This window comes from Triturus cristatus, chromosome 5_1, assembly GCF_964204655.1.
Source record: "Triturus cristatus chromosome 5_1, aTriCri1.1, whole genome shotgun sequence".
In the NCBI taxonomy this organism is placed as follows: Eukaryota; Metazoa; Chordata; class Amphibia; order Caudata; family Salamandridae; genus Triturus; species Triturus cristatus.
Window position 1 is genome coordinate 8,690,405 of NC_140587.1, and position 24,174 is coordinate 8,714,578.

At 50.3% G+C, this 24,174-nt stretch overlaps 1 protein-coding gene across 1 annotated transcript in view; it reads left to right on the forward strand.

Annotated features, from left to right (window-relative positions):
- LOC146829942 (pepsin A-like) overlaps nt 1-24,174 on the forward strand; it is a 257,499-nt gene that overhangs the window by 101,207 nt on the left and 132,118 nt on the right. The window contains exons 4-5 of the mRNA XM_085604204.1: nt 4,088-4,206; nt 5,551-5,747. Coding sequence (XP_085460330.1) covers nt 4,088-4,206; nt 5,551-5,747 — 316 coding nt within the window. The remainder of the gene's footprint in view (nt 1-4,087; nt 4,207-5,550; nt 5,748-24,174) is intronic.

A 24,174-nucleotide genomic window follows, 5' to 3' on the forward strand; every position in this document is an offset into this window, starting at 1 on the left:
AGGAGTAGCTTGAGTTGTACGAGTGCATGTCTGGAGTGTATGTATATTCAGGAGCAGTCTGGGATGTACACAGTTGAGGCCTGGGGTTTGTTTAAACACAGGAGTAGCTTGAGTTGTACAAGTGCATGCCTGGAGTGTATGTACATTCAGGAGCAGTCTGGGATGTACACAGTTCAGGCCTGGGGTTTGTTTTCACACAGGAGTAGCTTGAGTTGTACGAGTGCATGCCTGGAGTGTATGTACATTCAGGAGCAGTCTGGGATGTACACAGTTCAGGCCTGGGGTTTGTTTACACACAGGAGAAGCTTGAGTTGTACGAGTGCATGCCTGGAGGGTAGGCACACGCAGGACCAGTCTGGGATGTACACAGTTCAGGCCTGGCGTTTGTTTACACACAGGAGTAGCTTGAGTTGTACGAGTGTATGCCTGGAGTGTAGCCACACGCAGTTGCAGCTGGGGATGTACACAGTTCAGGCCTGGGGTTTGTTAACACACAGGAGTAGCTTAGAGTTGTACAAGTGCATGCCTGAAGTGTAGGCATATGCAGGAGCAGGCAGGGATGTACACAGTTCACGACAAGAGTCTATATACACACAGGAGTAGGCTTAGTTGTACGAGTGCATGCCTGGAGTGTAGTCACATTCAGGAGCGGTCTAGGATGTACACAGCATATGCCTAGAGTTTATGTAAATGTTTGAAAAGGATGAGATAACATGTACATGCCTGGATTTTAGGCACATGAAGGAGCAGGCAGGGGTGTACACAGTTCAGACCAGGAGTTTACATATACACAGGAGTAGGCTAAGTTGTGCGAGTACATGCCTGGAGTGTAAGCATTTGCAGGGGCAGGCTGAAATGGCTAGTGTACAAGCCTGGAGATTATGTATATGTTTGATAAGGATGACATAACAAGTACATGCCTGGAGTTTATGAACATTCAGAAGCTGGTGGGAGGTACACAGTTCAGGCCAGGAGATTACGTACCCACAGGAGTAGGCTGAGTTGCAACAGTACATTCTGAGAAGTTGGCCTGGCATATGCTGGTCCCTAGTTATAGTGGCCACCTTGCACCAGTCCAATTCGTCTCTTATGGTAGATAGGTTTAAGACAACCTTTTAAAGAAAGCTATCCTAGTTATAACTGTGGAGAGCAGCCTTCAGGCTAAGTCTCTGAGGAATGTAAAGCAGCTTGTTTTACCTTATAATCTCTTGAATTACCAAATGAAAAGGACACCACACAGGTATATATATCAAATATGTATGTATTTATTTCTAGATACTCTCTACTAATCTCTTTATTAGATTAGAGCCCAGATACACATTCAAATGTCAACACTTCTCAATAAATTAAGCACAAATATGGCTGTAGCCCTAGGGGCGTACCAGACCATATACTAAAAAAATGGGTGAACAAACTCGACTTGCAAAATGAAAAGGCCTCGGGCCTTGGGAATCGCTGGGGCTTCACTTCTGCAGTGTTAGCAGGTAAGTAATCAGCCCACGGGAGACGCGTGCAGTGTCTAAACACAGCCGCGGGTTTCCCATTGATTTCAATGGCGTAAGTCGCGGTTTGTATTTTAAAGTTTTAGGGCACTTCGGAGAAGTCAACAAGCAAGCCACTTACAGGGTAAGTATTTTGAGGGCCAACACACACTTGGGCACCGGAGTGCACGAGTTACCTCACCCAGGGAAGCCGTGTGCATAGGTGTCTTCTGGTGTCGGGTCGCGATGCTGTTTTCAATGGAGATCACTGAAGACTTGCTGCTTGTGATGACTGGAGAGGTGTCCGCTGGAATCCGAAGATGTATTGAAGTTGAAGAGGACCTGAAAATTGAGGGGACAGAGTTCAAAGTCACTTGTCAGTGACCGGTAGCCAGCAGGATGGATGACCACTGATGCCGCGTCGTTTCAGGTCATTGTTGGTGGTTTGTCTCTTCGCTCACGAGGTCCAGGAGGGATCGACGATCACCAGCAGCTGGATTCAAAGTGACCCACAACGTCTGCAGCTGATGACAGTGTCGGCAACTGGATTAGAGCCAACAAGCATTGGCAACTGCAAGTCTCGTGTGGAATGAAGATTGAAGATGGTGCAGACCAGCAAGGTCTGATGGACTTACCCAGTGAGGGTAAGTGAGGGCAGGCCCGGAGCAACCAGGAGAGCTCTTGAAGTCAATGAGAAAGTCTTTGGGTGAGTCACTAGCCAATGGGCAATCAACTGTAAAGACGCCTTTGCAGGAAAAGTTCCACAGGAGCCCACGGCCACTCAGGACAAGGTAGGCCGCTGATTTTCGGTACCAGACCTGCTAGGGACTTGTACTACAGATGATCCAAAGCACAATTTCGTAGAACGTTGTTTAGGGTTTTCACTCGAAATCAGTGCACGGTTCCCTGGTATTGCTGTTCCTCGTCACTTGTGGGGTCCAGATGACACAGCTTCACTGGGGACTCAAAATGGCCGTCAAGAGGTCAGGAAATCTGCTTCAGGGGATGCAGGGACTTCGGACTCCGGCGGGAGCGGTGAAGTTTGCAACTGTTGATCAAAGTTACTGGTGCCTGCCAAGCAGGGGAGTCACTCCTTGACTCCAAGGGAGATTATTCAGTCTTCCAGAGATAGTGGAACGTCGAAGGGCCAGGATTCTTATTTGTAGAGCGTTGTCCAGGGTTATCTGAATTGCATTGGCAATGCTTGGTATCTTATAGTGAAGATAGGAGAGGGACTAGCTCTATGACCACTCCTCTAGGAGGGTCAGGGTAGTGGGTGGTTACAACCACTTCCCTTTGTCCAGTTTCGCACCAGAGCAGGGGCAGGTAGCCCCTGAACCGGTTTGAGCTGGCATATGCACAGAGGAGCCTACTGCTCCCCCAGTGCAGGACTTCAAAGCACTCTAAGAGTGCACCCACCCAGCTCCAATACACTAAATCCTGTCTGGGAGATGGTGACACCTCCCTGTGACAGGATGCCCTTTGTTGGGCCTCCTCCACTGCGAGTTTCGGTCAGCAGCAGGAGGGCAGCCCAGTGTCTGTGCTGGTGGCATCCATTTTGTGATGCCAGGGCTCTAGAAGATTTCTACCGTTTAGTACAGTGGGTACATGCCATCCCCTCTAGAAGGGTGGGATCATACTCCCACACCAGTTACTGGTGTGGGGGTATGATTTCCAAGTTGTTTGACACCAAGCACAACATGTTTTGATGTAGTCATTCCAAAGTTAGCATTTACCGCGAGGTTATAATGCACTTAAGAGTATATGGTTTAACCGCATCCACAAACAGCCGCAGAGAATAGACTCTGCCAGCTGCAGAGGGGTCCTGCTCAGGCAGAAGCACCCCCTCATATAGTAAACCAAGCACCCTGCTCTCAGGATTGATAGGGCCTGCAATGGGGGTGGCTGATAGGTGTATATGAGTGTGTATGGTGAGATATAGGTACCTATACCTCAGTGAGGAGTGCTAACACTACCGCACACAGGCTGCAGTAGCAGGCCTGTGGTGTCAGATTGTGAATGCTTCTCAGGGGTGGCATAATACATGCTTCAGCCCCTGGTGGGCCTGTGAAGTACCAATGGCCTAGGTACCTAAGGTACCATATACTAGGGGCTCATAAGGTACCACAGTATCCAATCACTAGTGCATCTAGTATGCACACCAATCATGTAAGGGAGTAAGCAGATAGGCTGGGGTCCTGGATAGCAGGATCCCAGCCAGACTAGTCAAAAACCATTCAAACACCAGAAAAAAAGTGAGGGCAACCATATAGTCAGATTCCACCTTCCTACATACATGCCTGGAGTGTACGCATGAGCAGGCTGAGATGTATAGGAACATGGCTGGAGTGTACGGCCATGCAGGAGCAGGCTTGGAAGTACACAGTTCTGGCCAGGGGATTGTGCAGTGACAGGAGTAGGCTGACTTACACAAACAGTGGACTGGAGTTTAAGTGCACGTAATAGTAGGATGGGATGTGTCACTATGCAAATAATGTTCACAGTTCTAGAGTGCTCAGCCTTAGCCCTCGACTGACATTCTTAAACTAGACACCTTTGTTTAACTTCCTTTATAAGAAATGACCCATAACTCTCTTCTTTGGCAGCAAACCACCGCAGGTTCAACCCCCAGCTCTCGTCCACCTTCCAGCCGACAGACATCAGCATCTCCATTGCCTACGGCGCAGGAAGCATGACTGGAGTTTTGGGCTACGACACTGTGCAGGTGAGGGCGTGAGCCATTTGTAGAGGGGACAAAGAATAGACGATTTATTGTGTTGAATGCAGATACTCTGTTCCATTTGAACTCTTCAAACTGACAGCACGTCAAACTTTCTCTAGACTTTTGTCACCATTCCAGACACCTTCCACTTGCACCCCTCTCGGGTTAGATTTGACTTTACCCTAGAGTACCCTAAAACCACACTTGCCACCATATATGGTGTAAGTAGAGTTGTGAGATGTGAGAATGGTTTACTGCTCCTCCTAAGAATTCTAGGGAATGACAATTTACTAGGGGAAAATGTGCTTATGGTTACTCCTGGGGGACAGTATATATTGTACCCTTGGGGCATTATAAAGAGATTACTTTGACACAGCTGCCTCAAGGTGAGCTCACTATTCAAATTCATAGAAAGACCAATAGTGTTGAAATAGCGCACCTCCTTGTGATATGTTGCTGTGGTAATTGTGCTATGTGCATTGCACTGTAAGAAAAGAACACTCTTCATAAAACATTCCGGGTGCCACAGCTACAAAATGACTAACGGCTAAGTTAATATTTCTAATGATTGTAGTCATATTACCACTCCTGGTACTACTAATAGGTATGATTGCTCTCATTCTTACTCTTACTCTTCTTCATATTATTGTTTGTTTTCTTATTCTTAGTCTTGTTCATATTCTTCTTTCTATATTAAGTATTACTCTTACTTTCATTCATATTCATCTTTGTATTCTTATTTCTATTTTTATTGCTGCCTACTCCTCCTAGCTCCTGGGTATTTCTTTGGTCATCTGCCATCTTCTGGGTTCTGGGTATTTCTTGGGTCAGCTGGCATATAGTGGCTGCTGGAAATTTCATTGGTCAGCTGCTATCTCCTGCCTCCTGGGTATTTTTTGAGTCAGCTGCTATCTCCTGCCTCCATGGTATTTTTTGAGTCAGCTGCCATCTCCTGGCTCCTGGGTATTTTTTGAGTCAGCTGCCATCTCCTGGCTCCTGGGTATTTCTTTGGGCAGCTGCCATCTCCTGGCTCCTGGGCATTTCTTTGGTCAGCTGCCATCTCCTGGCTGCTGGGTATTTCTTTGGTCATCTGCCATCTCCTGGCTGCTGGGTATTTCTTTGGGCAGCTGCCATCTCCTGGCTGCTGGTTATTTCTTTGGTCATCTGCCATCTCCTGGCTGCTGGGTATTTCTTTGGGCAGCTGCCATCTCCTGGCTCCTGGGTATTTCTTTGGGCAGCTGCCATCTCCTGGCTCCTGGGTATTTCTTTGGGCAGCTGCCATCTCCTAGCTCCTGGTTGTTCTTTTGAATGCTGGTCTCATACGTCACCTCCTATTCTTCTCACTAGGTTGGGAGCCTGGTGGACTATCACCAGTCCTTCGCCATGAGCAACACCGAGGCTGCCTTGTTCTCTTTCTCTCACTTCGATGGAATCCTGGGCCTGGCCTACCCCAGCCTCTCAGTGGCCAAAACCAGTCCTGTTTTTGACAACATGTGGAGCCAGGGCTTGCTGTCTCAGGACCTCTTCTCTGTCTACTTGAGCCCGTGAGTCAGATGTCAACTTTACTGAGGTTGTTTACATAATTGTTTACTGATGATGTAGCCTTGAATATCATTTCCTCTAAAGTAAACCACAAGACTTGTTGTTTATTACAGGCTAATACCACACTTCACATTTAGGACACGCATCCTTAATGTCACAAGTCAGACTATGTAGAGATAGCCAAATACAACATGGAATCCGCTCACCTTAAATGTCTGTTTCCTAGAAAGGTTTTTAGGCATAGGATTTGTGGGTCAGATATATATTCCAATAAATATTACAAATGCACTCAGGCAGCAGCACAAGTAAGAGCCCACACACCAGAAGGATGTTTCAACATCGAATTATTCCGGTCGACTTGTTTCGACCTGCCTGGTCTTTCTCTTAGCCAACATTACAAAGGTGAAAGTGCACTACTTCCTTTAAACAGGATTCACCAACATGACTAAGCACAGCAAACAGACGCATGGGATCTAAGCCAGTTACATTTTCTGAAAGTAAAAAAAGGTTGGGTAAATGTTACTTAAGCAACATATGGTAATCCAACTCAAATACACACAAATGTGTCTTCAAATTAAAGTAATGTATATACTAATTTTGTCTGTAATGTTAAAAAACACCATATTTTTAGTACCTACGCGACTTTGAGGAGAACTGCGAATCAGTCACGATCTTAACATAAAGAATTGCAATGCTGCACCAGTGTGCTTGCAGATTATGTACACTTAGCAGTATATGGTATGTGTGTCAACATCGAGAAAAGTTTGAAAGAAAAAAAAATGGTACATGTTAACACGATAAAGAAGTCCCTGCAATTGAACTTAATGCACAGTATTTTTGCAAATATCGGTTGTGTTTCGCTATGCGGTAAATCATCACCATTTTGGTAATAATTGTTTCAACATAATGATACGGTTGCATTGGCAAATAAATTGGTAATACCCAGTTTGTTCTTCAAAAGTCAAGTGACTTGGCAAATAATCATAATACTAAAAGATTGGTGAACCAAGATTAAAATTCAGTTTTACAGGAGAATTTGTGCCATAAGGTCCCATGACAAAAAAAAAAAGAAAACACAATACAGTGTGAATGTGAGTGAAAAATTAAAAAAAAGAACACAAAATAGACACTACACTAACCATGCAACCCCTCTAGAAATCAGCTTGACCTAAAATTCATCTTTTTCACATGTTAGGGACTCATCAAAAAGTAAACGGACTAGTGACAAGAGCAGACACCACCTGGAGTGCAGAGCTGGTAGGAAATCTAGCCTAAATGTATGTAGAGTTCCTCATCCTGGTTGAGGCCAGCAGGATGTTTGCTGTTGAGACAAATGATGTACTCTGACTCCAGCTTTCTCAAAGCCTGTGCCCTGTAGCCTCTTCTCACATTTACTGGGATCCTGCCAATGACAAACATGAGATTTTATCAGTTTTGGACCCACATGTTTGATTGCAGTGCCTGGTCATTGGGCAACTCATGTCATTATTCTCATTATTCTTAATAGTACGTAAGTGCTCAGGATCCTTTTCTTTACTGGGAAGATGGGGCTCCCTACATAGCGCAAACCACATACGCAAACCAGCCACTCACACAGCAACTCACTCACCGACACAGCTACTCACACATCCACTTATACACATATACAGCCACTCACCCACCCATACACACAAGGATACAGTCACACAGCCACTCACACAATATACGTTAGAAGCAGTATCACTCAGTTGTAGTTCACCTAGTATACTAATTTAACTTTTGAGTAGGTTAGTATAAATGTTTAACAATCATAAACTCTTAGAGTCAGCGATGTCATCAGTGATGTCACTGACCATGTCATGAGTGATGGAATATGTGAGGTCAAAAGCAGCGCATTGCTGGGTTGTAAGTTATAGTTAGCTTGGTAACAATAACTGCTGAATTTCACTGGTTATGTAAGAGTGAAATCTGAGTCTAACTACAACGTCCCTGAAACCTGTGTTTTTTTCGGTGAATTTCTAATGTTTTCCAAATTCTATTTCCGAACTATATTGTTCCTGTAACATTTGGTATTTTAAGTGGATTTCTATGTTTTTTTTTAACTAGTAGACGTGTTTGCAGAGTAGGGGAGAAAGGGACAGAGCCTCCGACCACCTCTCAGGTGCTGTGCCGGAATTACTGGAGGTAACAGGAGGGCTGCCTGGCCAACAAGAACCCTCAGCACCCAAGAGGACCACATCCCCCAAGCAGTAGTGTGCTAGGAAGCACGTTTGTAGAGTGGTGGAGAAAGGGGCGTGGCCTCTGAACACCTCTCAGCAATTCCGCTTTGTGAGACTTACTGAAGGTGACAGGGGACTTGTTGGCCCCGCAAGACACTCTTGAGCCAAGGGGACTTCATCCTCCAACCAGTAATGTGCTTGGAGGTGTGTTTGCAGAGTGTTGGAGAAAGGGGGCTCGGCCTTCAAAGTCCTCTCAGCAATCCAGCTGTATGACACTCTGGTGATTTCCAGTCATTTAAAAAAAGATATTAGGATAGGGGGCATATGCCCCCCCTTCCCTGGGCTGTTTCAGGCCCAAAGGGACTCCATGCACCAGGGCCAGGCCTTTTTTCAATCTGGGAGGGGGCCATGCGGCTCCCCTTTCCTGGCCGATTTTGGCCCCAGGGACCCCATTCCTCAGGGCCTGGCCTTTCTTCTTTTTATTTTTAATTTAACTTGAAAGGAGAGGGAGCCAATTTCGGCCTCGGGACCTGAATCTTGGGGCCTGACCGCTGTTTTGAAATGTTTTATTATTTTAAAAAAGGGGGAGGGGGATGAACAGCACTTCACCCGGGCCAATTACAACCATGGGAAGCCTATCTCCCTGGGACCGGCCTTTAATGTGGGTGCCCTGGTCCCCCCCCCAGGGCACCCACTCACCACAGATGGGGACCGCAAGGGGAGCGTGAATGCCTCTGAGGTCCCTGCCGGCTCCCCGTCTCCTGCTGGAGCCAGCATTGCTTTTATACATGAGGAGCTGCAGGCATGCATCTTCCTCTGTGTAAAAGCAATAGTCTTCCGCTTCTAGTTGGCGAAAGCTTTTTTCTTTCCTCTTGCTTGCTAGAAGCGGGTCACAGTTTGCTATGGTTTGACGGGAGTGGCAAAGCTCCCGCCAAGCCATAGCAAACAGCTTTGTCCCTGGGACACCCCTTATTTCTCAGCCCCTGCTTGACAGATCACCCCGAAACTTTCAACACACCACTGTACCAACTGTAGAAAACGTTTAGAAAATTTCTTAACGATTCGTCAAGCAGCACCAAAGTCATTGGCAAAACAAAAAAAGCTTTAACTATAATTACCTACAGGCGACTGCCAGTACATAATATATACATACTCACATGGAACCAGTAAACAATTGAGCAGTAAACATGTTTCTGCCACTCATCTTCCCGCAGGTGGGTCTGCAGCTCTGTTGATACCCGGACCCTCCATTTCTGTTACATGACGCTCTTACAGGGTGACCAATGACACTCAATCTACAGGTTCACACTACACATTCCCATTCTAGGATGGGGCAAATGGGTAACTATTCCCACCTCTTGGTTGAAGGTGCCAACCAAATCGATCTGCAACAATACAAACTACAAATACTGAATCATTCAAAACTTTCAAAGGAAATGTAGACCGGGAAGTTTAGATATATTATCCCCACGCCAGGTCCCTTCTTCAAATTGTCAAATAGATACCTTGGTCTTAAGAATATTCCAGGGCAAAGCTTCAAAGTTGATATTTTTGAGACCACACCTACTCATCCACACGTACATGCGTGCACATTAACGTAGACACATGCACACACACATGCTGCTGCACATGCTCACCTGAAACCAATGGCAGACCTGGACCAGAGATATGAGAGCCAACTGGTTGGGTGGGGCCAAGGAGAAGTGTGTAAATCCATTCAGGCAATACCCTCATCCTTGGCCTCAAGAAAGACACAGGTGCAAAAGAAGTGATTTTGGCTCCTTACTCATAGGACTGCGCTGCCCCAGGCGACAACATTCACACCGCAGATGTCTTCTCAGTATAATCATACAAAAATGTTTAAAATAATCAAAAGTGACCTGCAGAAGGTCACCCAGGGAGGGCGTGGAAACAAAGCCTCACCAGTAGGAGAACCGAGGAGCAGGTGCGAGCTCTTGGCACAGAGAGCCAAAGAGCAGGAGTGAGGTCTTGAGAGGGAGAGAGCCAAGGAACAAGAGTGAGCTCTTGGGACAGAGAGCCGAGGAGCAGGAGTGAGGCCTTGAGAGGGAGAGAGCCAAGGAACAAGAGTGAGCTCTTGGGACAGAGAGCCGAGGAGCAGGAGTGAGGCCTTGAGAGGGAGAGAGCCAAGGAACAAGAGTGAGCTCTTGGGACAGAGAGCCGAGGAGCAGGAGTGAGGCCTTGAGAGGGAGAGAGCCAAGGAACAAGAGTGAGCTCTTGGGACAGAGAGCCGAGGAGCAGGAGTGAGGCCTTGAGAGGGAGAGAGCCAAGGAACAAGAGTGAGCTCTTGGGACAGAGAGCCGAGGAGCAGGAGTGAGGCCTTGAGAGGGAGAGAGCCAAGGAACAAGAGTGAGCTCTTGGGACAGAGAGCCGAGGAGCAGGAGTGAGGCCTTGAGAGGGAGAGAGCCAAGGAACAAGAGTGAGCTCTTGGAACAGAGAGCCGAGGAGCAGGAGTGAGGCCTTGAGAGGGAGAGAGCCAAGGAACAAGAGTGAGCTCTTGGGACAGAGAGCCGAGGAGCAGGAGTGAGGCCTTGAGAGGGAGAGAGCCAAGGAACAAGAGTGAGCTCTTGGGACAGAGAGCCGAGGAGCAGGAGTGAGGTCTTCAGAGGGAGAGAGCCAAGGAACAAGAGTGAGCTCTTGGAACAGAGAGTCAAAGAGCAGGAGAGAGGTCTTGAGAGGGAGAGAGCCAAGGAACAAGAGTGAGCTCTTGGGACAGAGAGCCGAGGAGCAGGAGTGAGGTCTTGGGACAGAGAGCCAAAGAGCAGGAGAGAGGTCTTGAGAGGGAGAGAGCCAAGGAACAAGAGTGAGCTCTTGGGAAAGAGAGCAGAGGAGCAGGAGGAAGGTCTTGGGACAGAGAGCAAAAGAGCAGGAGTGAGGTCTTGAGAGGGAGAGAGCCAAGGATCAAGAGTGAGCTCTTGGGACAGAGAGCCGAGAAGCAGGAGTGAAGTCTTGGTATAGGGAACCGAGGAGCAGGAGTGAGGTCTTGAGAGGGAGAGAGCCAAGGAACAAGAGTGAGCTCTTGGGACAGAGAGCCGAGGAGCAGGAGTGAGGTCTTCAGAGGGAGAGAGCCAAGGAACAAGAGTGAGCTCTTGGGACAGAGAGCCAAGGAGCAGGAGTGAAGTCTTGGTATAGGGAACAGAGGAGCAGGAGTGAGGTCTTGGGACAGAGAGCCAAAGAGCAGGAGTGAGGTCTTGAGAGGGAGAGAGCCAAGGAACAAGAGTGAGCTCTTGGAACAGAGAGTCAAAGAGCAGGAGAGAGGTCTTGAGAGGGAGAGAGCCAAGGAACAAGAGTGAGCTCTTGGGACAGAGAGCAAAAGAGCAGGAGTGAGGTCTTGAGAGGGAGAGAGCCAAGGAACAAGAGTGAGCTCTTGGGACAGAGAGCCGAGAAGCAGGAGTGAGGTCTTGGTATAGGGAACCGAGGAGCAGGAGTGAGGTCTTGAGAGGGAGAGAGCCAAGGAACAAGAGTGAGCTCTTGGGACAGAGAGCCGAGGAGCAGGAGTGAGGTCTTCAGAGGGAGAGAGCCAAGGAACAAGAGTGAGCTCTTGGGACAGAGAGCCAAGGAGCAGGAGTGAAGTCTTGGTATAGGGAACAGAGGAGCAGGAGTGAGGTCTTGGGACAGAGAGCCAAAGAGCAGGAGTGAGGTCTTGAGAGGGAGAGAGCCAAGGAACAAGAGTGAGCTCTTGGAACAGAGAGTCAAAGAGCAGGAGAGAGGTCTTGAGAGGGAGAGAGCCAAGGAACAAGAGTGAGCTCTTGGGACAGAGAGCCAAAGAGCAGGAGTGAGGTCTTGAGAGGGAGAGAGCCAAGGAACAAGAGTGAGCTCTTGGAACAGAGAGTCAAAGAGCAGGAGAGAGGTCTTGAGAGGGAGAGAGCCAAGGAACAAGAGTGAGCTCTTGGGACAGAGAGCCGAGGAGCAGGAGTGAGGTCTTGGGACAGAGAGCCAAAGAGCAGGAGAGAGGTCTTGAGAGGGAGAGAGCCAAGGAACAAGAGTGAGCTCTTGGGACAGAGAGCTGAGGAGCAGGAGTGAGGCCTTGAGAGGGAGAGAGCCAAGGAACAAGAGTGAGCTCTTGGGACAGAGAGCCGAGGAGCAGGAGGGAGGTCTTGGGACAGAGAGCAAAAGAGCAGGAGTGAGGTCTTGAGAGGGAGAGAGCCAAGGAACAAGAGTGAGCTCTTGGGAAAGAGAGCAGAGGAGCAGGAGGGAGGTCTTGGGACAGAGAGCAAAAGAGCAGGAGTGAGGTCTTGAGAGGGAGAGAGCCAAGGAACAAGAGTGAGCTCTTGGGACAGAGAGCCGAGAAGCAGGAGTGAGGTCTTGGTATAGGGAACCGAGGAGCAGGAGTGAGGTCTTGAGAGGGAGAGAGCCAAGGAACAAGAGTGAGCTCTTGGGACAGAGAGCCGAGGAGCAGGAGTGAGGTCTTCAGAGGGAGAGAGCCAAGGAACAAGAGTGAGCTCTTGGGACAGAGAGCCAAGGAGCAGGAGTGAAGTCTTGGTATAGGGAACAGAGGAGCAGGAGTGAGGTCTTGGGACAGAGAGCCAAAGAGCAGGAGTGAGGTCTTGAGAGGGAGAGAGCCAAGGAACAAGAGTGAGCTCTTGGAACAGAGAGTCAAAGAGCAGGAGAGAGGTCTTGAGAGGGAGAGAGCCAAGGAACAAGAGTGAGCTCTTGGGACAGAGAGCCAAAGAGCAGGAGTGAGGTCTTGAGAGGGAGAGAGCCAAGGAACAAGAGTGAGCTCTTGGAACAGAGAGTCAAAGAGCAGGAGAGAGGTCTTGAGAGGGAGAGAGCCAAGGAACAAGAGTGAGCTCTTGGGACAGAGAGCCGAGGAGCAGGAGTGAGGTCTTGGGACAGAGAGCCAAAGAGCAGGAGAGAGGTCTTGAGAGGGAGAGAGCCAAGGAACAAGAGTGAGCTCTTGGGACAGAGAGCTGAGGAGCAGGAGTGAGGCCTTGAGAGGGAGAGAGCCAAGGAACAAGAGTGAGCTCTTGGGACAGAGAGCCGAGGAGCAGGAGGGAGGTCTTGGGACAGAGAGCAAAAGAGCAGGAGTGAGGTCTTGAGAGGGAGAGAGCCAAGGAACAAGAGTGAGCTCTTGGGAAAGAGAGCAGAGGAGCAGGAGGGAGGTCTTGGGACAGAGAGCAAAAGAGCAGGAGTGAGGTCTTGAGAGGGAGAGAGCCAAGGAACAAGAGTGAGCTCTTGGGACAGAGAGCCGAGAAGCAGGAGTGAGGTCTTGGTATAGGGAACCGAGGAGCAGGAGTGAGGTCTTGAGAGGGAGAGAGCCAAGGAACAAGAGTGAGCTCTTGGGACAGAGAGCCGAGGAGCAGGAGTGAGGTCTTCAGAGGGAGAGAGCCAAGGAACAAGAGTGAGCTCTTGGGACAGAGAGCCAAGGAGCAGGAGTGAAGTCTTGGTATAGGGAACAGAGGAGCAGGAGTGAGGTCTTGGGACAGAGAGCCAAAGAGCAGGAGTGAGGTCTTGAGAGGGAGAGAGCCAAGGAACAAGAGTGAGCTCTTGGAACAGAGAGTCAAAGAGCAGGAGAGAGGTCTTGAGAGGGAGAGAGCCAAGGAACAAGAGTGAGCTCTTGGGACAGAGAGCCAAAGAGCAGGAGTGAGGTCTTGAGAGGGAGAGAGCCAAGGAACAAGAGTGAGCTCTTGGAACAGAGAGTCAAAGAGCAGGAGAGAGGTCTTGAGAGGGAGAGAGCCAAGGAACAAGAGTGAGCTCTTGGGACAGAGAGCCGAGGAGCAGGAGTGAGGTCTTGGGACAGAGAGCCAAAGAGCAGGAGAGAGGTCTTGAGAGGGAGAGAGCCAAGGAACAAGAGTGAGCTCTTGGGACAGAGAGCTGAGGAGCAGGAGTGAGGCCTTGAGAGGGAGAGAGCCAAGGAACAAGAGTGAGCCCTTGGGACAGAGAGCCGAGGAGCAGGAGGGAGGTCTTGGGACAGAGAGCAAAAGAGCAGGAGTGAGGTCTTGAGAGGGAGAGAGCCAAGGAACAAGAGTGAGCTCTTGGGAAAGAGAGCAGAGGAGCAGGAGGGAGGTCTTGGGACAGAGAGCAAAAGAGCAGGAGTGAGGTCTTGAGAGGGAGAGAGCCAAGGAACAAGAGTGAGCTCTTGGGACAGAGAGCCGAGAAGCAGGAGTGAGGTCTTGGTATAGGGAACCGAGGAGCAGGAGTGAGGTCTTGAGAGGGAGAGAGCCAAGGAACAAGAGTGAGCTCTTGGGACAGAGAGCCGAGGAGCAGGAGTGAGGTCTTCAGAGGGAGAGAGCCAAGGAACAAGAGTGAGCTCTTGGGACAGAGAGCCAAGGAGCAGGAGTGAAGTCTTGGTATAGGGAACAGAGGAGCAGGAGTGAGGTCTTGGGACAGAGAGCCAAAGAGCAGGAGTGAGGTCTTGAGAGGGAGAGAGCCAAGGAACAAGAGTGAGCTCTTGGAACAGAGAGTCAAAGAGCAGGAGAGAGGTCTTGAGAGGGAGAGAGCCAAGGAACAAGAGTGAGCTCTTGGGACAGAGAGCCAAAGAGCAGGAGTGAGGTCTTGAGAGGGAGAGAGCCAAGGAACAAGAGTGAGCTCTTGGAACAGAGAGTCAAAGAGCAGGAGAGAGGTCTTGAGAGGGAGAGAGCCAAGGAACAAGAGTGAGCTCTTGGGACAGAGAGCCGAGGAGCAGGAGTGAGGTCTTGGGACAGAGAGCCAAAGAGCAGGAGAGAGGTCTTGAGAGGGAGAGAGCCAAGGAACAAGAGTGAGCTCTTGGGACAGAGAGCTGAGGAGCAGGAGTGAGGCCTTGAGAGGGAGAGAGCCAAGGAACAAGAGTGAGCTCTTGGGACAGAGAGCCGAGGAGCAGGAGGGAGGTCTTGGGACAGAGAGCAAAAGAGCAGGAGTGAGGTCTTGAGAGGGAGAGAGCCAAGGAACAAGAGTGAGCTCTTGGGACAGAGAGCCGAGAAGCAGGAATGAGGTCTTGAGAGGGAGAGAGCCAAGGAACAAGAGTGAGCTCTTGGGAAAGAGAGCAGAGGAGCAGGAGGGAGGTCTTGGGACAGAGAGCAAAAGAGCAGGAGTGAGGTCTTGAGAGGGAGAGAGCCAAGGAACAAGAGTGAGCTCTTGGGACAGAGAGCCGAGAAGCAGGAATGAGGTCTTGAGAGGGAGAGAGCCAAGGAACAAGAGTGAGCTCTTGGGAAAGAGAGCAGAGGAGCAGGAGGGAGGTCTTGGGACAGAGAGCAAAAGAGCAGGAGTGAGGTCTTGAGAGGGAGAGAGCCAAGGAACAAGAGTGAGCTCTTGGAACAGAGAGTCAAAGAGCAGGAGAGAGGTCTTGAGAGGGAGAGAGCCAAGGAACAAGAGTGAGCTCTTGGGACACAGAGCCAAAGAGCAGGAGTGAGGTCTTGAGAGGGAGAGAGCCAAGGAACAAGAGTGAGCTCTTGGAACAGAGAGTCAAAGAGCAGGAGAGAGGTCTTGAGAGGGAGAGAGCCAAGGAACAAGAGTGAGCTCTTGGGACAGAGAGCCGAGGAGCAGGAGTGAGGTCTTGGGACAGAGAGCCAAAGAGCAGGAGAGAGGTCTTGAGAGGGAGAGAGCCAAGGAACAAGAGTGAGCTCTTGGGACAGAGAGCTGAGGAGCAGGAGTGAGGCCTTGAGAGGGAGAGAGCCAAGGAACAAGAGTGAGCTCTTGGGACAGAGAGCCGAGGAGCAGGAGGGAGGTCTTGGGACAGAGAGCAAAAGAGCAGGAGTGAGGTCTTGAGAGGGAGAGAGCCAAGGAACAAGAGTGATCTCTTGGGACAGAGAGCCGAGAAGCAGGAGTGAGGTCTTGGTATAGGGAACCGAGGAGCAGGAGTGAGGTCTTGAGAGGGAGAGAGCCAAGGAACAAGAGTGAGCTCTTGGGACAGAGAGCCGAGGAGCAGGAGTGAGGTATTCAGAGGGAGAGAGCCAAGGAACAAGAGTGAGCTCTTGGAACAGAGAGTCAAAGAGCAGGAGAGAGGTCTTGAGAGGGAGAGAGCCAAGGAACAAGAGTGAGCTCTTGGGACAGAGAGCCGAGGAGCAGGAGTGAGGTCTTGGGACAGAGAGCCAAAGAGCAGGAGAGAGGTCTTGAGAGGGAGAGAGCCAAGGAACAAGAGTGAGCTCTTGGGACAGAGAGCTGAGGAGCAGGAGTGAGGCCTTGAGAGGGAGAGAGCCAAGGAACAAGAGTGAGCTCTTGGGACAGAGAGCCGAGGAGCAGGAGTGAGGCCTTGAGAGGGAGAGAGCCAAGGAACAAGAGTGAGCTCTTGGGACAGAGAGCCGAGGAGCAGGAGGGAGGTCTTGGGACAGAGAGCAAAAGAGCAGGAGTGAGGTCTTGAGAGGGAGAGAGCCAAGGAACAAGAGTGAGCTCTTGGGACAGAGAGCCGAGAAGCAGGAGTGAGGTCTTGGTATAGGGAACCGAGGAGCAGGAGTGAGGTCTTGAGAGGGAGAGAGCCAAGGAACAAGAGTGAGCTCTTGGGACAGAGAGCCGAGGAGCAGGAGTGAGGTCTTGGTATAGGGAACCGAGGAGCAGGAGTGAGGTCTTGGTATAGGGAACCGAGGAGCAGGAGTGAGGTCTTGGTATAGGGAACCGAGGAGCAGGAGTGAGGTCTTGGGACATAGAGGGGTAACATCATTATCCGGCCAGTTGGACTCCTGGAAGCCCAAGAAGACGTCTTTCTTGACCAGGACTCAGCTAAAAGTGGATGCCAGGAGCCGGTCCATACTGCTATTGATGGATCCATGCTGCTAGTGATGGATCCATGCTTCTAGTGATGGATCCATGCTGCTAGTGATGGATCAATTTGTCGCAGCCTGGAATCCTCAGGGTCGTATGTTGCTTTTATGGTCCACCTCTCGATACCACCACGGTCTGGGTTATATTCACAGACTCCATGGAGTGATCAAGCGGGGGAAGGGAAGGATGGGGACAGCGGGGAGGGAGACCTGTAAGTAAGTAAGAGAACAAATGCTCAGATACAAGGAAATCACATAAACATAGGTCACAACCACCTTTTCTACACTCATGCAAGGTAGGCCCCTAAAGCATAGGAATTGTACCTGTAAAGAAAGAAAAGGTTTCTGCTTGTTTCGTCAGCAGTCAGATATTTAGCAGGTTTCACTCATATCTAGAAACAAGAACCACATTTGATTATCAAGAGCGTGCCCCCCCTTTCTTCTTTTGGCCCTCTCACAATCTTGTATCAACACCTACCTCAGTAGGCCGGGAGCTGGACTGTACAGGGGTGCAGGGCTGACTGGGACACTCGTTCCCCTGTAGTTAAACAACAGAAGCACAGCACAGCACCCTTTCTTGCGTGACTACTTTATAAATCGTTACATTCACAGAGTACTTTAAAGTCACATAACACGCCTCTCAGGGCGCTAATCACAAATGAAAGAAAAGGTCGCTATACAAAGGTCTCATACTTCTCAGACCACCAAGCCTTTCTGCAACCTCATGGCTTTTTGTTTGCACGCCGATCACCAAGTTCCTTTGCGTACTGATTGTCACACTCACACACAGTTTATATCACGGTATTCTATTCCAAGGAGGGATTAACCATAACCCTTTGTCAAGACATGACCCAGAATGAATTCTGGCTGTAAATGGTGCTCCGTGTGAACGCCAACGCGTTTGGTTTTCTTTTTCTCTCCGGGAAATGATTCCCCAGCTGGGGCTCCTCGGAAGGGAAAATAAGCCCGCCCGCAAGAATCCTGTACTGGATTCTGCCAACGGAAGGGTTTTGAGCCTCAAAGACTTATGCCGCTTCTGCTGTGAAGCACAGTTACCAAGGGACACTCAAGAACGAGATGTGGTGCAGTCACACCCTTACCGGACCTTCTTGCAGCGTGTGCTCCTCAGCGTCTGGAGTAACCGGCACCTGCATCGAGTGTTCTGCCCCGGAAATACTTTCCTCCCGAGTCGCGTTGACGTCATAGACGCGCCTCGGCAGGGACTCATGGGAAATGTAGTTTGAGGCTTGTCGGGACTCGGATCTCCCGATTGCCTCATCAGTGTCTTCCGGCGTGGCTCCTGACACAATTCTTCTAGGAATGGGTGCATGTTGCTCTTGATGGGTCCATTCTACTAATGATGGGTCCATGCTGCTGGTGATGTGTCCATTCTACTAGTGATTGGTCCATGCTGCTGGTGATGGGTCCATACTGCTGGTTATGGGTCCATGTTTCTGGCGATGGAATACTGCTAGTGATGGATCCATGCTTCTAGGAATGAGTCCATGCTGCTAGTGATGGGTCCTTGCTGCTGATGATGGGTCCCTGCTTCTAGTGATGGATCCATGCTGCTGGTGATGGGACCATGCTGCTGGTGATGGGACCCCTTTAACTAGAGAGTTAGAGGGGTTCGGGGAGAGGAAACCCTTTAACTAGAGTGAGAGTAAGAGAGGTTAAGGGAGAGGGGTTCGCAGAGATGAACCCCTTTAACTCAAGAGATAGTAAGAGTGGTTTAGGGAGAGAAACCTCTTTAACTGTGGAGATAGAGGGGTTCGGGGACAGGAACCCATTTAACTAGAGAGATAAAGGAGTTCAGGGAAAGGAACCCCTTTAACTAGAGAGAGAGTAAAAGGGGTTCAGGGAAAAGAACCCCTTTAACCAGAGAGAGAGTAGGAGGGGTTCTGAGAGAGGAACCCCTTTAACTATAGACACAAAGGGGTTCAGGGAGAGCAAACCTTTTAGCTAGAGAGATAGGTTGCACAAGCCCTGCCATGGGAAGCCAGTGGTATGTAAATGCAATTTAAACAGCCTGGCGGTAGGCACCCCTGGGTGAGAGCAGCAGGAAGTACCTTCTAATGAAAGATACCATCAGACCATGGTCGAGCCGCCTGCTGGCACAGCGCCTAGAGTCTGTACAGTACTCAGGGAATGATCCTTTAGCCAGAGATTTCTTTATCCTAAAGTTTTGCAGCTGTTTCAAAAAGTGTTAGTGGTAGCTACTGTGGGTCATGCAATATAACATTATGCTTGAAGTAATATTCTGATTGGAGACCAGTTGTGATACCCTACCCCCAGGCTGAGAGGCAAGCAGTGACATCCTCACAGTCTAACATTAGCTACATTTAGAACAATATTACATTTTATCAGCCAGCTCGGGTTACTTTGCCTTATCAGCAAGGCTAGTTTGAAAAAACAAGAGTCCCATAAATTGTCCTCTAATCAGAATTCTCCGAGAGGTATTCACAAGTTATGGTGGTGCGTCTCACACATGCTTCACTTCACTGACTTGAACCCTGCATTTCTCCAAGGTATCAGCTCTGGGGGCTGAAGGTAGAAGTTCTACTGCACAGTGAGCGTCTTACACATGCCTCGCTTCACTGACCTGGGCACTCCAGGGTCTCAGCTCTGGAGGCTGCAAGGAGAACCTCTCTTCCAGAGTGAAAGTCTGACCCACGCCAAACCTCACTGCCCTTGAAACCTGCACTGCTCTAAGGTCTCAGCTCTGACGACTGCAGGGAGTACCTCTCCTCCAGAGTGAGCATCTCACATGCCTCAATTCACTGCCATTTAACCCTGTGTCACTCCAGGGTCCCAGCTCTGAAGGCTGCAGGAAGAGCATCTCCACCGACTCTCCTCCAGAGTGAAAGTCTGACACATGCTTCACTTAACTGCCCTTGATTCTTGCTCCTCTCCAAGTTCTCATCTCTGGAGGCTGCAGGTAGAAGGTCTGCTCAACAGTGAGTGTCTCACACATGCCTTGCTTCACTGCCCTTAAACCCTGCACCACTCCAAGTTCTCAGCTCTGGAGGCTGTTGGTATAAGGTCTACTCCACAGTGCCCATCTCATACATGCTTTACTTCACTGCTCTTGAACTCTACACCACTCCAAGTTCTAAGCCCTGGAGAGTGCCGGGAGAAAGTCTCCATCAGAGGGAGTGTCTCACACATGCCTCACTTCACTGCCCTTGAACCCTGCACCACTCCCAGTTCTAAGCCCTGGAGTCTGCAGGGAGAAAGTCTCCTCCAAAGACAGTGTCTCAAACACGCTTCACTTCACCGCCCTTGAACCCTGCGCCACTCCAAGTTCTCAGCTCTGGAGGCTGCTGGTATAAGGTCTACTCCACAGTGTCCATCTCACACATGCTTCACTTCACTGCCCTTCAACCCTGTGCTGCTGCATGTTGTCAGCACTGGAAGATATGGGGTAAACCTCTCCTCCAGGGTAACCCCATCATCTGCTCTATAAAGCAGGGTTGGTTGATCAGACAGTACTGCTGTTCACTCAGAGGCTCCTGATTGAACTCGCACTGCAGTCCCATCCTCTGGGGTCAGTGTCAAGAGTCTTTGAAACATTGGTTCTTTCAAGTTTAGATCTGTTTGCATGAGTTTGAAAAAGCTCACTGTCTGAGGACTGACCACAACTGGAGCCCACAGAGTTTGGGCGTTTGTACCACTCTGTATCCTCTTGTCCACCTCTTACCCCAAAGCTGGGATCAGTGGCTGCTGCCTGCAGAGCCTCACATCAGATTAAGCAGAACCTGGCTCAGGATCCCAAGAGTCCCAACATCATTAATGTCTATTCATCGGGTTCCTGATGAATGCAAGCTTCCACTTCCAAGATGCTGCTCACTTTGCCACTGGATTCAAGCTAGCCTGGCTAATGAGGGGTGTTAGCCCAAAACCGGTCCCAGGATGCTTGTTTCCGGTCAAGGGAAGACCTTGCTTGGCAGTTCAAGCTGGGCTGTTCCCATGAGGCACAGGGTCAAGACTGATTTGCATATAGCTGTGTCTGAACTGAGGTGGCATGGTGAGCAAAAGAATGATGATCGATTCAACCCAGATCTGTGACTGGGGGTGAGTGACTGAAATGTTTCAGCGCTCGGTCCATCACCTCCTGTGTTTGCTTTGGCTCGTGGGACCATGCAGGAGGCCCATATCACATGAAGACCAAGTCACAGGAGGTCCATGTCACAGGAGGTCCACGTCACAGGAGGTCCACGTCACAGGAGGTCCAGGTCACAGGAGGTCCAAGTCTCAGGAGGTCCATGTCACAGGAGGTCCATGTCACAGGAGGTCCACGTCAAAGGAGGTCCATGTCACAGAAGGCCACGTTACAGGAGAGCCAAGTCACAGGAGGTCCCCGTCACAGGAGGTCCATGTAACAGGAGGTCAGCGTCACAGGAGGTTCAAGTCCCAGGAGTCCCACATCACAGGAGGTCCACATCACAGGAGGTCTGGGACACAGGAGGTCCGGGTCACAGGAGGTCCAAGTCCCAGGAGGTCCACATCACAGTAGGTCAGCATCACAGGAGGTCCACGTCACAGGAGGTCCACATCACAGGAGGTCCAAGTCACAGGAGGTCCACATCACAGGAGGTCAGCATCACAGGAGGTCCATGTCATAGGAGGTCCACGACATAGGAGGTCCAGGTCACAGGACGTCCAGGGCACAGGAAGTCCAGGTCACAGGATGTCCACGTCACGGGAGGTCCATGTCACAGGAGGTCCAGGTCACAGGCGGTCCAGGTCACTGGAGGTCCAGGTCACAGGAGGTCCAAGTCACAGGAGGTCCACATAACAGGAGGTCATTGTCACAGGAGGTCCAAGTCACAGGAGGCCCACGTCATAGGAGGTCCACCTCATAGGAGGTCCAGGTCACAGGAGGTCCACATCACAGGAGGTCCATGTCACAGGAGGTCCAAGTCACAGGAGGCCCACGTCATAGGAGGTGCAAGTCACAGGAGGTCCAGATCACAGGAGGTCCAGGTCACAGGAGGTCCACATCACAGGAGGTCCATGTCACAGGAGGTCCAAGTCACAGGAGGTCCACATCACAGGAGGACCAAGTCACAGGCGGTCCATGTCATGGGAGCTTCACTTCATAGAAGGTCCAAGTCACAGGAGGTCCAGGTCACAGGAGGTCCAGGTCACAGGAGGTCCAAGTCACAGGAGGTCCAGGTCACAGGAGGTCCGGGTCACAGGAGGTCCAAGTCCCAGGAGGTCCACATCACAGTAGGTCAGCATCACAGGAGGTCCACGTCGCAGGAGGTCCACATCACAGGAGGTCCAAGTCACAGGAGGTCCACATCACAGGAGGTCAGCATCACAGGAGGTCCATGTCATAGGAGGTCCACGACATAGGAGGTCCAGGTCACAGGACGTCCAGGGCACAGGAAGTCCAGGTCACAGGATGTCCACGTCACAGGAGGTCCATGTCACAGGAGGTCCAGGTCACAGGCGGTCCAGGTCACTGGAGGTCCAGGTCACAGGAGGTCCAAGTCACAGGAGGTCCACATAACAGGAGGTCATTGTCACAGGAGGTCCAAGTCACAGGAGGCCCACGTCATAGGAGGTCCACCTCATAGGAGGTCCAGGTCACAGGAGGTCCACATCACAGGAGGTCCATGTCACAGGAGGTCCAAGTCACAGGAGGCCCACATCATAGGAGGTGCAAGTCACAGAAGGTCCAAGTCACAGGAGGTCCACATCACATTAGATCCAAGTCACAGGAGGTCCACTTCATAGGAGGTCCACTTCATAGGAGGTCCAAGTCACAGGAGGTCCAGATCACAGGAGGTCCAGGTCACAGGAGGTCCACATCACAGGAGGTCCATGTCACAGGAGGTCCAAGTCACAGGAGGTCCACATCACAGGAGGACCAAGTCACAGGCGGTCCATGTCATGGGAGCTTCACTTCATAGAAGGTCCAAGTCACAGGAGGTCCAGGTCACAGGAGGTCCAGGTCACAGGAGGTCCAAGTCACAGGAGGTCCAGGTCACAGGAGGTCCAGGTCACAGGAGGTCCAGGTCACAGGAGTCCACATCACAGCAGGTCCAAGTCACAGGAGGCCCACGTCATGCGAGGTCCACGTCATAGCAGACCCACATCACAGGAGATGCAGGTCCTAGGAGGCCCATGCCATAGGAAGTCCACTTCACAGGAGGCCCATGCCATAGGAGGTCAACTTCACAGGAGGCCCAAGACATAGGAGGTCCACGTCACAGGAGGTCCAGGTCAAAGGAGGTCCACATCATAGGACATTCACTTTATAGGAGGTCCAAGTCACAGGAGTTCCACGTAATAGGAGATCCAAGTCACAGGAGGCCCACATCATAGCAGGCCCACGTCACAGGAGGTGCAGGTCACAGGAGGCGCATGCCATAGGAGGTCCACTTCCCAGGAGGCCCACGCCACAGGAGGTCCAAGTCACAGGAGATCCACGTCACAGGAGGCCCATGTCACAGGAGGCCCACGCCATAGGAGGTCCACGTTTCAGGAGATGACACTAGGTGACTTGTGGTTCAAGAATCCTTGTACACATAAAATGGATGGGCACAGTGACTCACATGGACCTCACGTGCATAATTGTTGCCCTTCCTCGTAATCTGTCACCGAAGCATGGTTCAAGAGACTCTTTCAGCTTACCATCAGATCACATATAGGTCGCTCCTGCATCTTTTGTGTCACTGCAGGGCACTTTACTACCCCTTCAACTATTGACTCCTAGATTCCTCCTCCATCATGTTGCAAACACGGGATCAGACTATCATCCTCTACCTTCCATTTTGTTTGGATTTTCCTTTAACAACCAGAGAAGTTTGATTCTGAATTTAATTTCTTCAACAATGTCTTGCTTTAGTCAATGCTAGATGTAGGGATGAGTGTACAAATGTTGTGTGAACCCATCTGGAAAGGTACTGGGCGATGAACACAGCATGAGGCCCCAGGGGTAGGAGACAAGGTGGAGTCCAGAGAGTCGCTACCAGGTGAAGTCCTCTTGGTGGTGAGCTAGGGGTAGTACTTCTGGGAGAGGTCAGCCTTCAGCTTCTTCCGGACTACAGGTGAGCCGATCAGGATGGTTGTGTTGTCGGTGGAGATGCTCTTCCTTGTCTTTAGAGTCTATCACCCGATGGGGGGTACAGGTGTTTGGGATTACATTTCAAGCAGCAAAAAACGATATGCTTTACAGCATTCCAAGACATGAAATTGTGTCAGAACCAGAGAGAAAGTGAAAGAAGTATTGAGAAGACTGAATGAGAAAGGCATGACTGTCACAAAAGATTCAGTCCTGTGTATAGCCTCACGAGTATAGAGTTTGGGACATTTACTAGCAGCTGATGCTTTGCAGCCCACAACAGATCTACTTAAAGGTTTAAAGCTAACACTGGCCGACCTCACCCTGATCACAAGGACCAATCACAACCTGACTTCAGTTTTTTTAATACTACTAAAGACCAGTCCTTTAACTAGGCTAGCCAAGCATCAAAGCACTGGTCAGAGAGGAAGATAGCGCACTACAACATTCTGTGAAATCAGTGGGA